The 19,418-nt window shown below is 37.0% G+C and overlaps 1 protein-coding gene across 1 annotated transcript in view; it reads right to left on the bottom strand.

Moving 5' to 3' along the window:
* Window positions 1–205: 205 nt before the first annotated feature.
* The window catches only part of LOC136039765 (oligo-1,6-glucosidase-like), a 55,995-nt gene continuing 36,782 nt past the window's right edge, over window positions 206–19,418 (bottom strand). Inside the window, exons 9-10 of the mRNA XM_065723632.1 lie at window positions 18,297–18,455; window positions 206–402 (exon numbers count right to left, since the gene is read on the bottom strand). Coding sequence (XP_065579704.1) covers window positions 315–402; window positions 18,297–18,455 — 247 coding nt within the window. The 3' untranslated portion in view covers window positions 206–314. The remainder of the gene's footprint in view (window positions 403–18,296; window positions 18,456–19,418) is intronic.

The raw sequence follows: 19,418 nt of genomic DNA on the forward strand, positions 1-19,418 counted from the left end.
AGAGTTCCCCCGAGTCAAGGTAAAACATATAGGGACCAAACTTTCTTCAATTTTGGCAACAATCAATACTGTAAATTGATAAGAACTTAATTTTGCACGCTGAGAAATTAAGCAGCCCACATCAAGAGGATATCAATTTGGATACATCAAATACTTAATAAAATGCATCCTCTCAAGTGTTGACAAAACAATCTTTAAAACGAAATTTCAAATCTGGTTGTAATAATATATCTTTTTGTTCAATACAAATAAAAAGCTTTTAAAAACAACAAATACCATCGGCTATATAAAAACAGAAATACACAATATCTTCTTTAGTTATTTGATACTCCCTCTCCACTTGTTGCTGGATAGTATTGCAAAATAAGCAGGCCGTTGGGCTCTAATTGGATATTTTTCAGGCTAAAATTAAAAATAGAAGAATTCAGAATAAAAAAAACAAGAAGTCAACAATTCACACAATGAAATCTTTCTTTTATTGGAGTGAAAATTTAATAGCTTTCTTTCAATTTATTTGTTCTTCATTTTCATCAATTAGCCCCTTAAATGTTCTAAATGACCTTAAATTAGAATTCAGGTATATTCAATGGAACTTACATAGTCCCTATAAATAATGAATTATGCCGATTCATTATGGGTTTCATATATTATCCTATCGAAAGATAAGCATGTATAAATATTGCATTAACTTATTACGTAATATATGGTTACAGCCTACGACTATGATTTCATTCATCAAGCTTGTACATGAAAATGAAGTTTAATGAACAAATTGATTTTATTTTTAAAAAAATATATTATAAGAGGCACTAGAAATAGCAATTTCCTTTAAACTGATAGATTAAATAGCTCTCTATGATTTTCCAGTGCCCAGCTAGCTGAAGAGAAAGCAAAAACGGAAAAAAATGAAAAAAAAGATACCGTCGATGTACAATAACGTAGTTCAAGCCATTTTCTTTGATTTTCAAGCCAAAAGACTGTTTCCCGTATAAGATTTTCGGACAAGGCGGTTCTGGGTTCTAATAACGTACTTTGTGCTTCGATCTGGCATTATTTTTAGGAGTTATGGGTTATGGTATTTCTTTGTATGGGACGTAATTGTCTCTTACTGGGTTGCTAGATACTACTGCGACCCGGACAGCTAAATAAGCTGCAAATAGGCATCCACTACAGCCCGAACAGCTAAATAAGTGAGATATGGCACCACGCCCTAGAAAAGCAGCTTTTCAATAGATGTTTGTATTATCTTAACTTTTAGTTACTATTTCTTAAGTTTTACAAGGTGTCAGCTAACTTAACGGCCATAATACCCTTGAAATTTACACAATCCCCATTTACAACCTGTATATAATCACCTACTATGGGCTATAGTTTGTTCTTTAGCATAAACATTTATAAAGCACTATACTAATTCTTTATATAATCGTCACTTACTAGGTTGTAAGCTACTACTGAAACCCTGATTTTTTATATGACCGTTTAGAATGAGCTATATTGATTCTTTATGTTATTTCAGCTATCTCTACAACCATGATAACAATGAAACTTATATAATCCCCATTTATACTGAAAGCTACCGATCCCTTGTGTAAATTAATTCTTAAAAATCTGATTCTATTTTGAAAATTATTTTGTTAATTATGAAAGGCTTTTAAATGAATCAGTCACCTTTAAAATGATCCATTAAACAGTTCTATATATGATTTTCCGGTGCCCCGCTAACTGAAGAGGGAAAGAAAAGTTCAAGCCACTTTTCTTGGTTTTCAAGCCAATGAATTTTCTTCGTTGTTCAAGCCAACGGACAGTTAGTTCCCTATATAGAGGTATTGGAGAAGGCGGGTCTGATTGTCTACTTCTTTATATGATCTGACTCTCGTTTTAGCAGTTATGGGCTTTTGTATTTCTTAGTATGGGTGCTAGCTACTGCTGCAACCCAGATGAGCCATGAAACCCCTCTCTATGATTTTCCAGTTCCCAGCTAGCTGAAGAGAAAGAAAAAACGGAAAAAATGCCGTCGATGAAGAACATTACAATTCGAACCAATTTTCTTGTTTTTGAAGTCAGTATATTTTCTTTGTTGTTAAAACCAAGAAACTGTAAGTTTCCTACATAGGAGTTTCAACAAGGCGGCTCTAATAATGTAATATGTGTTTCGATCTACACTACTTGTAGGAGTTATCGATTACTGAATTTCCTAGTATAGGACGTGATCGTCTCTTAATAGGTTTCTAGCTATCTCTGCAGCCCGGATACCGGTGAAATTTACAAATATATATGATAAATATATGAAATATATATACCCATTTATAAGGAGCTATACTAATTATTTAGTTTACCATAATTTAAAGTTCGTTATTTACTTAAATTCAAGCAACTTTTTTATTTTTCAAGCCAATATATTTTCTTCGTTGTTCAAGCCAAGGGACAATTAGTTTCCTCTATATTGGAAAAGGCGGTTCTAATATTATACATCATTTTTTATCTGAATCTAGTTTTAAAAGCTATGTGCTACTTTATTTTTTACTATGGGATATTTTTTACTATAGGAATCTTCAGTAGCTTATTTCTAACCTCAGAGCCACCATTTAAGAAACTCATTTATCACACTATCAGCACCTGGAGCCTTATTATTTTTTAATCCTTTTAGTGCTGTCACTAATTCTTCCTAAAAAAAAAAAAAAATCTTCCTTCACATCCAAGCTATCACAAACTATTTCATTTTCATCTATATATTTTCCTGGAACTGTATCTCGGTTTAACACATTCCCAAAATGTTCCGCCCATCTTCCTTTAACTCTTTCTTTATCACTAACTGTGTCCCCATTCCTATCTTTAACTGGGCCTAGTCCAAATTGACTACTCCCTCTCAATTTATTAACATGTCAGTATAATATTTTACTATTATGCCGTCTAGCTGCATCTTTCAGATCCTCGGCAATTTTATCCATGACCTCCACTCTACACCTCCTGAGTTCATATTTTAATACTGTCTCCACTTTCTTTACATTCTTTTTGTTTCCATACAATCTATCACTCAGATAACTCTTATAGAAACCCATTCTACTCTGTATGAAACATAAAGCTTTTTCACTAATATTCCTAGCTTCAGTATTAACTTCCTTCCCTTAGACACGATCAGCAACTTCAAAAATTGTTTTGCTAAAATTATTCCATCCATCTTCCACATTGTCAAATTTTAAACTCTCAAGCTTAGTATTCTGCTGTTCCTGGAAAGTTTCTCTCAAATGTTCATCGTAGAGTCTACCGACATCATAACTTCCCGGGAGGTAGTTACCCTTGCGAAATTTCAGCTTTTAACCTTAACCTTAAATTAACCTTAGACACTACTAGATGGTGATCTTTACTTTTAAAATCAATAACAGCACTCCTATATACCCTAGTATATTGTATTGATCCTTCTAGTCTTCCGTTTACATTAACATAATCAACAAAGTTTGCTGTCTTACCATCACGTGAATACCATGTCAACTTATGGGTTATTTTATGACCAAACATCGTATTGATTATAACTAGGTGTTTATGCCTACAAAATTGCAAAAGTCTGTAGCCATTACTGTTTTCTTTTCCTACACCAAATTTACCTAGGCTAGGATACCATCTATCCCTATTTCTACCAGCCTTGGCGTTAAAATCTCCTAGTAAAACCCATATTTCTACCTGGTTCCCAGTCTATTTGCTCCCGTAACTGTAAGTAAAATGAATCTGAGTCACTAGTATCTCCATCAGTTGGTTCAACAGGGACATATACTACTATAACTGATACCCTGAACTTTTTCGTCATAAAATGAGCAATTAGTATTCTATTATTAATATTTTCAAAGCCTAAACAAGACTTAGCAACTTCCTTATTCATCATGAGCCCTACTCCTCGCCTATGAACCCCATCCTTCCTACCTGAGTAAACAAAGTCTATGTCACCTAATTTCATGCTTCCTACCCCTGGGATATGAAATTCTGAAACTCCTAATAAGTACAGTTCAAACCGTCCAAATTCGGCAGTCAAAATGTCGATACGATAGTCATTTTTCAACCTTAATATTCTTTAAATCATTGAAATTATTTTGCCCTCAGGAAAAGCAATGATCCCGGATACCAGTGTAGGACGGGGATCAACATATCCTCTCTAGTTTACACCGAAACGCTTAAGCCGGCTTAGAACCGGACAGCAAGAAGTCCTTGGGAACGCCAAGTTTGGTTGGAGGCTTTTTGCAATCCTGGGCCCATTTTGGTTACAACATGGTTTTTAGCGCTTGACGATGCTCTTCTATCAACAAAAGTCGAAATCCTGCACACACAGTCCCAAGCCTATTACCTCTGACTCATTATATATCCATGCCTACAAATATTATACTTCTACGGGGAGGCGACTCATAGTAGATAAATTATGTAGGAAGAGGTGTTTCAGCCCGAAAACAAACATTAAAAAATAGACCAAGCTCAGAAGAGTGTCACAGCATATATATATATATATATATATATATATATATATATATATATATATATATATATATATATATATATATATATATATATATATATATATATAAATAAGTTGTCTGTCTGTGTGTCTGTCTGTCAGGTGACGTCATGTTTCTGTGTCGACTGACGTCATGAAGTTAGTTGTCGTCATTTTTGCTATGATGGTGACGTCATTAATGGTATTTAAGACATGCGTTCACGGAAAAATGTTTAATTGTAAAATGACTGAAGAACCTACAATGGCAACAGCCGAGGAAGCTGCTCAAAGAGTCTATGCCAAAAAACTTGCTGCTGATAGAGAAAGTAAGAAAAGAAAGCGTGCCGAGGAATCACAAGAACAGCAAGAAAACAGGCTTGCAGCTGATAGAGAAAGTAAGAAAAGAAAGCGTGCCGAGGAATCACAAGAACAGCAAGAAAACAGGCTTGCGGCTAAAGAACGCAAAACTGCGCAGTTAGATGAAAATCCACCTGGAAAAGCGAGAGTCAAAACATATCAAAACTGAAAATGATAGCGATGATGATTGGGTTTGGGATTTTGACTTGGATAAGGTCATCAATGCCTACCAGATTTAAGTTAAAAAACAAAGGTTCGGCGATATGTACTTCATAGTGACGCTGAAAAATAAAGAAGAAAAAAAACTGAAAAAATGTAAAAAACTAAAAAAAAAATAAAAAGAAAAAACACTCAAAGATAAATTACAGACCGGGACACAAATGACGACCGACACAGAGGGAATATAAATGACGACCAGGAACCTCAAAGAAAAATTACGGACTGGGACACCCGGACACAAATCACGACCGGGAATATAAATGACGACCGGGACGCAGGGACACAACTACAACGGGGACGCCGGGGGCAGAGGCGGGATATATAATTGACGACTGAGACACAGGGATTGTTTGAATAGAAATTACAGACCGGGACACCGGGACACAAATGACGACCGGGACACTGGGACACAGGGAATATAAATGACAACCGGGACACTCAAAGAGAAAATACAAACTGGGACACCAGGACACAAATGACGACCGGGACACAGGGAATATAAATGCTATTTATATGCACAGACAATGGGACAGCGAAGAATGTTGTATATTCGCATGTTTTACGTAGTTAAAATATATATTTATATCTATCTCTATTCACAGGTGGGACACAGGGACAAAGCTACAATGGCGCGTAACTAATATGGCACGTAACGACTTACGCGCGCGGGGGGGGGGGGGCTTGGGGGGGCGCGAAGCGCCCCACCAACTAGGTGTTGGGATGGCGCGAAGCGAGTTGTGTGTATGCAAGTTTAATTGTTTGTAAAAAACGCGTTTGCATATGACGTCATTAATAGTACATAAGGCTTTGTATATGCACTGACATATAAATATAAATGCTATTTATATGCACAGACAATGGGACAGCGAAGAATGTTGTATATTCGCATGTTTTACGTAGTTAAAAATATATATTTATATCTATCTCTATTCACAGGTGGGACACAGGGACACAGCTACAATGGCGCGTAACTAATATGGCGCGTAACGACTTACGCGCGCGGGGGGGCTTGGGGGGCGCGAAGCGCCCCCAACAGCTAGTATATATATATGATGATTGGGTTTGGGATTTTGACTTGGATAAGGTCATCAATGCCTACCAGATTTTAGTTAAAAAAACAAAGGTTCGGCGATATGTATTTCATAGTGAAGCTGAAAAATAAAGAAGAAAAAGAAAACTGAAAAATGTAAAAAACTAAAAAATACTAAAAAGAAAAAACACTCAAAGAGAAATTACAGACCGGAACACAAATGACGACCGGGACAGAGGGAATATAAATAACGACCGGGACACTCAAAGAGAAATTACAGACTGGGATACCGGGACACAGGGAATATAAATGACGACCAGGACACAGGTATTTAAGAATATCGTTCAAAGACAAATTTTTAATTGTAAGAAGACCGTTGAAAGAGAAATTTCTAATTGTAAAATGACTGAAGAACCTACAATGGCAACGGTACCACCATCGAAGTACATAACCAGTGGGTGTTCCATATTCCCCATTAGTGCGAAACGTCAACCCCAAGTCAAATTCGTGCATTGTTTGGCATCATTTTAACAACTTGCTCTCCATCAGCTCCTACAGAGTTATGGGAAAAATATAAGTCAAAATGTCCGAAGATATATTCCATCGAAAACAGTTAGAGACGTCAGATATGACTTTTGATTTTACATCAGAAATTTATAACTACACTTTAGTTATTACAGAAGATTTGTGCGTACGTATGGCAAACAAACCTCTTCAGGATTTGGGAATGCCTTCACCTAACCGTATCGCTGCTGTTTCGACATGTGTAGAATTGGATCGTGAACGAAGTTACAGTACGAGTGATCTATTGTCGTACGTACAAAATAACATTTCCAAGTTAACGTCGGAACAAAAAGACATTTATGATACGATAGACTCAATTTCAGGACGTATACAACTACCTGCTGATTTCTGTAATTTAGTGACGTCCAAAAATGAATTGATTGAAAAAGTATTTCCGAATATTCTAAGAAATTATAAAATAATAAATGGCTAAGTGAAAGAGCGATTCTCGCACCCAAAATATAGACGTCCACGAAATCAACAATATTGTTTTGACCAAGATTCGAGACCAGCAGTCCTTTACAAGTCAGTCGACAAAGTTTGGAACCAAATGAAGCGGTTAATTATCCTCTGAATTTTTAAATTCCTAGATCTTTCAGGGTTTCCACCACACGTGCTACAACTAAAAATAGGCGTACCAATAATACTTTTATGAAATATCAACCTACCAAAGCTTTGCAATGGAACGCGACTTGCTGTAAAAAAACAATGGAAAACCTATAGAGGCCACAATCTTGACAGGGCCTTTTGAGAGTGAGGCTGTTCTTATTCCTCGCATTCCCATGATTCCAACGGATCTCTCTTTTCAAGTTAAAAGATTGCAATTCCCAATTCGATTAGCATTTGCAATCACCATTAACAAAGCTCAAGGTCAATCATTAGAAAAATGTGGTATAGATCTTAATACTGATTGTTTTTCCCATGGACAATTGTACGTGGCATGTTCGAGGGTCGGTAAACCTGACAATCTATTATATGCAGCGACAATTGGACAGCGAAGAATGTTGTATATTCGCAAGTTTTACGCAGTTAATTTGTATTGTATCTATCTATCTATCTATATAAAACGAGTTGTGTGTATGCATGTTTGTTTGTTGTAAAAGAGCGTTTGCATATGACGTCATTATTAGTACATACGGCTTTGTATATGCACAGACAATGGGAAAGCCAAGAATGTTGTATATTCGCAATTTTTACGTAGTTTAACTCCTGCAGACGAATGAATGCTTGCCTGAAAATTCTAATTTATGGGCACACGTAAAAAATATAAAATTAACTACAAATATGCGTGTCCGATTGCAAAACGATGACTCTGGTTAACATTTTCAGATCAATTGCTGGCAATTGGAAACGGAAAGCTCCCAGTAGTGGGAAAGCCAAACTGTTGTATATTCGCATTTTTACGTAGTTTGAAACACATATATAAATCTATCTATTCACAGGTGGGACACAGGGGACACAACTACAATGGCGCGTAACTAATATGGCGCGTAACGACTTACGCGCGCGGGGGGGCTTGGGGGGCGCGAAGCGCCCCACCACTAGGTGTTGGGGGGGGGGGGGGGGGGGCGCGAAGCGCCACCCCAACAGCTAGTAATATTATAAGTTGTTTGTGTACTGACGTCATGTTTGTCGACTGTCAACTGACGTCATGTTGGTCGACTGTAGATGATGTCATTAAGAAGAAACAGCCGAGGAAGCTGCTCAAAAAGCTAATGCTAAAAGGCTTGCGGCTAACAGAGAAAGTAAGAAAAGGAAGCGTGCCGAGGAATCACAACAACAGCGTGAAAACAGGCTTGTGTCTCAAAGAAATCCATCTTGGGATTAGATACAACAGCTTTTACATTCTGAACAATCGCCGGTTCATAGACATGACATTACGGCCCGTGTCTTCCGGCAAAAGTTGCTCTCCTTCATCTCCTACAGAGTTATGGGAGAAATACAAATCGCAAATGACCGAGAATATACTCCACCGAATACGGCTAGAAAGGTCAGATATGACCTTGGACTTTTCAACAGAAATTTATAACTGCACTTTAGTTATGATTGAAGATTTGTGCTTATCTATTGCAAACAAACTTCTCAAGCATTTGGGAATACCTTCACCTAATCGTACTGCTTCTATTTCTACATGTGTAGAATGGGATCGTGAACAAAGTTCCAATATAATGGATCTATTGTCGTATGTTACAGACCGGGACACCGGGACACAAGGAATATAAATGACTACCGGGACACTCAAAGAGAAATTACAGACCGGGACACCGGGACACAAATGACAAGCGGGAAACAGGGAATATAAATGACGGCCGGGACACTCAAAGAAAAATTCCAGACCGAGACACCGGGACAAAAATGACGACCGGGACACAGGGAATATAAATGACGACCGGGACACAGGGACACAACTACAACGGGAAGCCGGAAGGGCACATGGGGGTTATATAAATGATGACGGGGACACAGGGAATATTCGATTAGCAATTACCATCCACAAAGCCCAAGGGAAATCATTAGAAAAATGCGGTATAGATCTGAATACGGATTGTTTTCCCATGGACAATTATACGTTGCATGTTCAAGAGTCGGTAAACTGACAATCTATATAATGCACAGACATGGGACAGCGAAGGAATATTGTATATTCGCAAGTTTTACGTAGTTAATAAATATATATTATCATAGGTGGGACAAAGGGACACAAATACAATGGCGCGTAACTAATATGACGTGTAACGACTTAAGCGCGCGGGGGGCTTGGGGGGGAAGCCCCCCCGTTATATATATATATATTATATATATATATATTATATATATATATATATATATATATATATATATATATATATATATATATATATACATATAAAAATAAGTTGTCTGTCTGTCTGTGGATCAGGTGACGTCATGTTTCTGTGTTGACTGACGTCATGAAATTAGTTGTCGTAATTTTTGCTTTGACGGTGACGTTATTAACGGTATTTAAGACATTTGTTCACGGAAAAATGTTTAATTGTAAATGACTGAAGAACCTACAATGGCAACAGCCGAGGAAGCTGCTCAAAGAGTTTATGCCAAAAAACTCGCTGCTGATAGAGAAAGTAAGAAAAGAAAGCGTTCCGAGGAATCACAAGAACAGCAAGAAACAGGCTTGCGGCTAAAGAACGCAAAACCGCGCAGTTAGATGAAAATCCACCTGGACAGCGAGAGTCAAAACATATCAAAACTGAAAATGATAGCGATGATGATTGGGTTTGGGATTTGACTTGGATAAGGTCATCAATGCCTACCAGATTTAAGTTAAAAAAACAAAGGTTCGTGGATATGTACTTCATAGTGACACTGAAAAATAAAGAAGAAAAAGAAAACTGAAAAAGAAAAAAAGGTAAAAACTAAAAAAAAAACTAAAAGAAAACACTCAAGAGAAATTACAGACCGGGACACAAATGACGACCGAGACAGAGGGAATATAGTGACGACCGGGACCTCAAAGAGAAATTACAGACTGGGACACCCGGACACAAATCACGACCGGGACAGGGAATATAAACGACGACCGGGACACAGGGACACATCATTAGAATATGAGGTATAGATCTGATACAGATTGTTTTCCCATGGACAATTATATGTTGCACGTTCAAGAGTCAGTAAACCTGACAATCTATTTATATGCACAGACAATGGGGACAGCGAAGAATGTTGTATATTCGCATGTTTTACGTAGTTAAAACATATATTTATATATATCTCTATTCACAGGTGGGGCACAGGGTCAAAACTACAATGGCGCGTAACTATTATGGCGCGTAACGACTTACGCGCAGGGGGGGGCTTGGGGGGGCGCGAAGCGCCCCACCAACTAGGTGTTGGGGTGGCGCGAAGCGCCACCCCAACAGCTAGATATATATATATTATATATATTATATATATATATATATATATATATTATATATATATATTATATATATATATATATATTATATATATATATATATATATAATATATATATATATATTTATATATATATATATATATATATATATATATATATATTATATATATATATATATAAACGGATGTATTTTTATGTATGTGTTTTTTCTCAAAAACGGCTTAATATTTTTTTTTCGGAAATCAGACATCGGAATATGTATATATATATATATATATCTCTTCTATATATATAAAATAAGTGTCTGTCTGTGTGTCTGTCTGTGGATCAGGTGACGTCATGTTTCTGTGTCGGCTGACGTCATGAAGTTAGTTTTCGTCATTTTTGCTATGACGGTGACGTCATTAAAGATATTTAAGACATATATGTTCACGGAGAAATCTATTAATGTTTAAGTTTAAATGACTGATGAACTTACAATGGCAAAAGCCGATGAAGATGCTCAAAGAGTCTATGCCAAAAAACTTGCTGCTGATAGAGAAAGTCAGAAAAGAAAGCGTGCCGAGGAATCAAAAGAACAGCAAGGAAACAGGCTTGAGGCTAAAGAACGCAAAACCGCGCAGTTAGATGAAGATCCACCTGGACAGCGAGAGTCAAAACATATCAAAACTGAAAATAATAGCGATGATGATGGGGTTTGGGATTTTGACTCGGATAAGGTCATCAATGCCTACCAGATTTTAGTTTAAAAAACAAAGGTTCGGCGATATGTATTTCATAGTGAAGCTGAAAAATAAACGAAGAAAAGAAACTGAAAAAAGAAAAAATGTAAAAAACTAAAAATACTAAAAAGAAAACACTCAAAGAGAAATTACAGACCAGGACACAAATGACGACCGGGACAGAGGGAATATAAATAACGACCGGGACACTCAAAGAGAAATTACAGACTGGGATACCGGGACACAAATGACGACTGGGACACAGGGAATATAAATGACGACCAGGACACAGGTATTTAAGAATATCGTTCAAAGACAAATTTTTAATTGTAAGAAGACCGTTGAAAGAGAAATTTCTAATTGTAAAATGACTGAAGAACCTACAATGGCAACGGTACCACCATCGAAGTAGATAACCAGTGGGTGTTTCCATATTCCCCATTAGTGCGAAACGTCAACCCCAAGTCAAATTCGTGCATTGTTTGGCATCATTTTAACAACTTGCTCTCCATCAGCTCCTACAGAGTTATGGGAAAAATATAAGTCAAAAATGTCCGAAGATATACTCCATCGAAAACAGTTAGAGACGTCAGATATGACTTTTGATTTTACATCAGAAATTTATAACTACACTTTAGTTATTATAGAAGATTTGTGCGTACGTATGGCAAACAAACCTCTTCAGGATTTGGGAATGCCTTCACCTAACCGTATCGCTGCTGTTTCGACATGTGTAGAATTGGATCGTGAACAAAGTTACAGTACGAGTGATCTATTGTCGTACGCACAAAATAACATTTCCAAGTTAACGTCGGAACAAAAAGACATTTATGATACGATAGACTCAATTTCAGGACGTATACAACTACCTGCTGATTTCTGTAATTTAGTGACGTCCAAAATGAATTGATTGAAAAAGTATTTCCGAATATTCTAAAAAATTATAAAAATAATAAATGGCTAAGTGAAAGAGCGATTCTCGCACCCAAAAATATAGACGTCCACGAAATCAACAATATTGTTTTGACCAAGATTCGAGACCAGGCAGTCCTTTACAAGTCAGTCGACACAGTTTGGAACCAAATGAAGCGGTTAATTATCCATCTGAATTTTTAAATTCCATAGATCTTTCAGGGTTTCCACCACACGTGCTACAACTAAAAATAGGCGTACCAATGATACTTTTAAGAAATATCAACCCACCAAAGCTTTGCAATGGCACGCGACTTGCCGTAAAAAAAAACAATGGAAAACCTAATAGAGGCCACAATCTTGACAGGGCCTTTTGAGAGTGAGGCTGTTCTTATTCCTCGCATTCCCATGATTCCAACGGATCTGCCTTTTCAATTTAAAAGATTGCAATTCCCAATTCGATTAGCATTTGCAATCACCTTAACAAAGCTCAAGGTCAATCATTAGAAAAGCGCTTCGCGCCACCCCAACACCTAGTTGGTGGGGGCGCTTCGCGCCCCCCCCAAGCCCCCCGCGCGCGTAAGTCGTTACGCGCCATAATAGTTACGCGCCATTGTAGTTGTGTCCCTATGTCCCACCTGTGAATATAGATATATATATATATATGGTTTTAACTACGTAAAACTTGCGAATATACAACATTCTTTGCTGTCCCATTGTCTTTGCATATAAATAGATTGTCAGTTTACCGACTCTTGAACATGCAACATATAATGGTCCATGGGAAAACAATCTGTATTCAGATCTATACCTCATGATTCTAATGATTGCCCTTGAGCTTTGTTGATGGTGATTGCTAATCGACCATTCCCTGTCCCGGTGTCCCGGTCGTCATTTACATCCCCCTGTTTCCCCCGGTGTCCCCGTTGTAGTTGTGTCCCTGTGTCCCGGTCGTCATTTATATTCCCTGTGTCCCGGGTCCCGGTCATCATTTGTATCCCGGTGTCCCGGTCTGTATATACTTCGTTTTTTTAGTTTTGTTTTTCTCCTTATTTTTTTCCTTTTTTTTTCTTTTTTAGCTTATTAGATTTTTAGATTTTTAGTTTTTTTTATTAGTTTTTAGTTTTTATTTCTTTTTAGTTTTTTTGTCCCGGTCGTCATTTATATCCCCCTGTTTCCCCCGGTGTCCCCGTTGTAGTTGTGTCCCTCGTGTCCCGGTCGTTATTTATATTCCCTGTGTCCCGGTCGTCATTTGTATCCCGGTGTACCGGTCTGTATATACATTCGTTTTTTAGTTTGGTTTTTCTCCTTTATTTTGTTCCTTTTTTTTCTTTTTTAGTTTATTTAGATTTTTAGATTTTTTAGTTTTTTTATTAGTTTTTAGTTTTTTTTTCTTTTTTAGTTTTTTGTAGTTTTTACCTTCTTTTTAGTTTGTTAATTTTTTTTTTTTACTTGTGTCCTGGTCGTCATTTATACTCCCTGTGTCCCGGTGCTTTGTTGATTGCTAATCGAACATTCCTTTTGTCCTGGTCGCTTTCTCTTTGAGTGTCGTCATTTATTAGTTTTTTCCTTTTTTTTTAGTTTTTTATTGGTTTTTACCTTTATTTTAGCTTATTTTTCAGTTTTTTCCTTTTTTTAGTTTTTTTTTATTTTTTATTTTTTTTTAGTTTTTTACCTTTTTTTAGTTTTTATAGTTTTTTTAGTTTTTTAGCTTTTTTACTTTTTTTATTAGTTTTTAGTTTTTTTTTGTAGTTTTTGCCTTTTTTTAGTTTTTTCAGTTTTTTTTTTAGTTTTTTATTGGTTTTTACCTTTATAGTTTTTTTAGTTTTTTAGCTTTTTTATTTTTTTTATTAGTTTTTAGTTTTTTTTGTAGTTTTTGCCTTTTTTTAGTTTTTTCAGTTTTGACGTCACCTAATCCAGTTTTTTCAGGTGACGTCACCTGACACATCCATCCATCCATCCATCCATCCATCCACAGACAGACAACTTATTTTTATATATATAGATATATATATATATATATGTATATATATATATATATATATATATATATATATATATATATATATAAACGGATGTATTCTCAAAAACGGCTTAATATTTTTTTCGGAAATCAGGCATCCTGGGCCTAATTTTTCTGGTCGATTTTCTGGCCTAAAAAAACGATCTATATAGGTCACCAGTTGGAGAAAAATCGTGAAAAGCCTTAATTTTGGAACAAAAATCTCGTGAGTGACCTAAAATTTATAACCACATTTCAAGAGCTTATATACCTCATATTTGCCTTAGTACTGGTTGTGTCGGTTTTATTGTCTATGATGCAGGCAAAACCACACAAGAATATAGCTAAGTACAATATATCAAGGATATTGAGTCTTTTTGCAAAAGGCGTTCTCGGCAATTTCATAAGACCTAGAAGACAAATGAAAACCTAGACCAGGAATAAAACGAATTAAAATGGAAATGAAGAACAAAGAAATATGCGGTTAAATGACCTGCCACAGCAAGAACAAAAATATGCGGTTAGATGATAAGCTGCAGCGATAAATGTCTGGACCCGAAAGGGGACCTCAACTAACCTGCATCTCTTCTTCCAAAATAATACTAATTCAATATTGTAAAACAGAAAATTAAGCTGAAATTTAAGGAAGGTCCGAAACCTATTAAATGAAATTTATTACTTTGCAAAAAGGTTTCAATCGTTCATCGGTTCGTGGTAACGAACTGTAATAAGGAGTGACCCGGCGCAATAGTATACGAAACTCTAAAAAACGGAATTTCGATGCTAAAACATACATCAAAAGATTTATTATGCTGATTTTAAATATGTAAGTTTCATAAAATTTAGTCTTACTTGCCAAAAGTTACAAGCCTGAGAAAATTTGCCTTATTTTGGAAAATAGGGAGAAACACCCCTTAAAAGGCATAGAATCTTAACAAAATTACACCATCGCATTCAGCGTATCAGTGAACCCTATTGTAAAAGTTTCAAGCTCCTATCTATAACAAGAGCTAAGAGCTCATATGGCACTTGTGACGAGGTCGGAAGAGCCGAGAGCTCATATGGTACGAGGTCGGAAGAGCCAAGAGCTCATTTGGACGAGGTCGGAAGAGCCGAGAGCTCATATGGTACGAGGTCGGAAGAGCCAAGAGCCAAGAGCTCATTTGGCACTTGTGAGAAGGTCAGAACCTAAAGTTAAACTTTACAGCACAAGATCCTTCTAAATATCAAATTTCATTAAGATCTGGTCACCCTTTCGTAAGTTACAAATACCTCAATTTTCAAAATTACCTCCCCCCTCCCAATTCCACCAAAGAGAGCAGATCCGGTCCAGTTATGTCAGTCACGTATCTTAGACAGGTTTCTATTCTTCCCATCCAGTTTCATCCTGATCTCACCGCTTTAAGTATTTTCTAAGATTTCCGGTCCCCCCAACTGCCCCCCCCCAATTACGTTTGATCCGGTTGAGATTTAAAATAAGATATCAGAGTTACGAGGTCCTTCTAAATATGAAGTTTCATGAAGATCCGATCACTCCTTCGTAAGTTAAAAATACGTTATTTTTCTTATTTTTCAGAATTACCCCCCCCCCCCCGCAATTGAGCGGATCCGTTCCAATTATGTAAATTACGTATGCAAGACTTTTGCTTATTTTTCCAACCAAGTATCATCCCAATCCCTCCAATCTAAGCGTTTCCCATCATTTTAGGTCTCCCCACCCCAAACTTCCCCCAATGTCACCAGATCCGGTCAGGATTTACAATAAGAGCTTTGAGCCACGATATCCTTCTAAAAATCAAATTTCATGGAGATCCAATCACCCGTTCGTAAGTTGAAAATACCTCATTTTTTCTAATTTTTCTGAATTAACCCCCCCCCCCAACTACCCCAAAGAGAGCGGATCCGTTCCCTTTATGTCAATCATCTATCTAGGACTTGTGTTTATTTTTCCCACCATGTTTCATCCCGATCCCTCCACTCTAAGTGTTTTCCAAGTTTTAGGTTCCCCCTCCCAACTCCCCGCCCCCATCACAAGATCTGGTCGGGATTTAAAATAAGAGCTCTAAGACACGATATCCTTCTAAACATCAAATTTCATTGAGATCCGATCACCCGTTCGCAAGTTGAAAATACCTCATTTTTCTAATTTTTAAGACTTACTCCCCCCCCCCAACTACCCCAAAGAGAACAAATAAGTTCCGATTATGTCAATCATGTATCTAGGACTTGCGCTTATTTTTCCCATCAAGTTTCATCCCGATCCCTCTACTCTAAGTGTTTTCCAAGATTTTAGGTTTCCCCCCTCCAACTCCCCCCAATGTCATCAGACCCAGTCGGGATTTAAAATAAGAGCTCTGAGACACAATATCATTCCAAACATCAAATTTCATTAAGATCCAATCACCCGCTCATAAGTTAAAAATACTTCATTTTTTCTATTTTTCCGAATTAACCGGCCCCTACTCCCCCCCCCCAGATAGTCAAATCGGGAAAACGACTATTTCTAATTTAATCTGGTCCGGTCCCTGATACGCTTGCCAAATTTCATCGTCCTAGCTTACCTGGAAGTGCCTAAGGTAGCAAAACCGGGACTTTAGGTTTTCCCCCTCCGACTCCCCCCAATGTCATCAGATCCGGTCGGGATTTAAAATAAGAGCTCTAAGACACAATATCATTCCAAACATGAAATTTCATTAAGATCCAAATACCCGCTGATAAGTTAAAAATACTTCATTTTTTCTATTTTTTGCGAATTAACCGGGCCCCCACTCCCCCCCCCCCCCAGATAGTCAAATCGGGAAAACGACTATTTCTAATTTGATCTGGTGCGGTCCCTGATACGCTTGCCAAATTTCATCGTCCTAGCTTACCTGGAAGTGCCTAAAGTAGCAAAACCGGGACAGACCGACAGACCGACAGACCGACAGAATTGGCGACTGCTATATGTCACTTGGTTAATACCAAGTGCCATAAAAATGTGGAACTTCGTATTTTTTGCCAGAAGACAGATCACGGGTGCGTGCGTTTTTTTTTTTTTTTTTTTCAGGGGTCATCGTATCGGCGATGACCGTATCGACATACAGTAATGGTTATTGGGAAGTGTACAGACGTTTTCAGGGGAATTTTTTGCTTTAGGGGAGATGAGGGGAGGGGGTTGTGTGGGAGGATCTTTCCTTGGAGAAATATGTCACGGGGGAAGAGAAATTCAATGAAAGGGGCGCAGGATTTTCTAGCGTTATTAAAAAAAATCAAAAAATAAATATGAAAAAGTTTTTTCAACTGAAAGTAAAGAGCAGCATTAAAACTTAAAACGAACATAATTTATTATGCATATGAGGGGTTCTTCTCCTCCTAAATACCTCGCTCTTTACGCTAAAGTATTTTCAGTAATTTCAACTATTTATTCTACGGCCTTTCAGATTCAGTAGTCATTCTTAGAGAATTGGGACAAAATTCAAGCTTTAGCGTAAAGAGCGAGGTATTAACGAGGGGACAAACCCCCTCATATACATAATAAAAATATACGAATATAGGTTTTCGTTACGTAAGTTAATTCTTAAGTTACGTATATTTTTTACTAATAAAAACGTTCGTTAAAAATTAAAAGTTCTAGATGCCTTTTTAAGTAACTGAAAAATTTGAGGGCAACTAGGCCTCCTCCCCCACCCCTTTTTCGTCAACAAAATCGTCTGGTGAAAACCAAGAGAAAGCTATTTAGCCAAAAAACAAATTAATATGCAAATTTCATTATAATAATTTTTGTATGCGGAGAGCCAAAATCAAGCATGCATTAATTCAAATACGTTCAGAAATTAAATTTAAAAAAATTAAAAGTAAGGAGCGACATTAAAACTTAAAATGAACAGAAATTACTCTGTGTATGAAAGGGGCTGTTCCCTTCTCAACGCCCCACTCTTTACGCTGAAGTTTTTTACTGTTTAATAAAGTAGAATTTAGAGAAAGAGTCAAACGTAAAGAGCGGGGCGTTGAGAAGAGATTAACCCCTTTCATACACTGAGTAATTTCTGTTCGTTTGAAGTTTTAATGTCGCTCCTTATTTTCAGCTGAAAAAACTAGTTTTATTTATTTAATATGATTAATGATTGACGCTCCTTACCTAATTTCTTTCCCCTCTGGGTATTGTGAGGACTGTGACGAAAGCTTGACAACACCAACTGTTGCATACTCTAAGCTGTATGTCTCCATGTCTATGTATAAAGTTCTATAGCTGAAATTGACCAAGACCAATATGGCATCTTTTACGTAGAACTTGTACCTTAAATTTGAGTAAAAAACGAATTAAAATTAGTTCAAATGTAATCGAACGTTGCTAAATTTAAAATCTTTAATCTGAACGCATATCGATGTGTGTACTAAAACTATATTTCTAGAAAAGATATTAGGTTCCTTAAACAACTGAATTCTACAAAAGCGCTTACAGGCACGAAGACATGACTTAGTTTCCCTTTCTCATATCTATGTATAAAAAAAAAAAATGAAAGTGGCGCCTGCCTGCTTGCCTGCTAGAACGGAACTTTCCACTCGAAAGCAGAAACATGGTTTGACGAAACGAAAGCTTGGCTGCACAATTTCAGATACTACTCTCTGACATAGGCTATATAACTCCACTTCACTTCGCACACCATAGGCTCTGGCTCATGGACAAGCAAAAACGATCCTTTTTGGCCCCAGGCAAAAGTTCTGCGGAGCTTTCCAAAATGTAATGTCATATTCATCAATCCGGCCTGAGGTCCACACTTTCCGTAAAAACCGCACAGATTAGACCCTTACCATTTTCCAGGAATAAGCTGAGATCGGCGGCATAGGAAAAAAAAAAAAAAAAAAAAAAAACGGGACAAAACCAGAGTATTGCTCTCGCAACACAAAAACTAGATTGTTGTTCTCGCAACACAATTAGAAGTTCTAGTGCCTGTTTTAAGAGTCAAAAGTGACCAGAGGACAACCAGACCCGCTCATGCCCTTTTATTCAAAAATACATCCAATCAGAATCAGAACTACTTTGTTGAAATAGTCCAAAGGCGAAATAACTATACCTTCAGGGTTGGTAAAAGATTTCTTATGGAAAAGGTTGTCACATGAACTTTGGATGGGGCTTATTCGGTTGGTTTACTCAATAGTGCCAGCAGTATTAGTAGTGCCACACAAGAGTCCTTTTGACAATTATTATGCGTTTTGAATTAGTTTTAATTTCTCTTCTATATTCTCTCATATTTGACAT

The sequence above is a fragment of the Artemia franciscana genome, chromosome 2, assembly GCF_032884065.1.
Source record: "Artemia franciscana chromosome 2, ASM3288406v1, whole genome shotgun sequence".
In the NCBI taxonomy this organism is placed as follows: Eukaryota; Metazoa; Arthropoda; class Branchiopoda; order Anostraca; family Artemiidae; genus Artemia; species Artemia franciscana.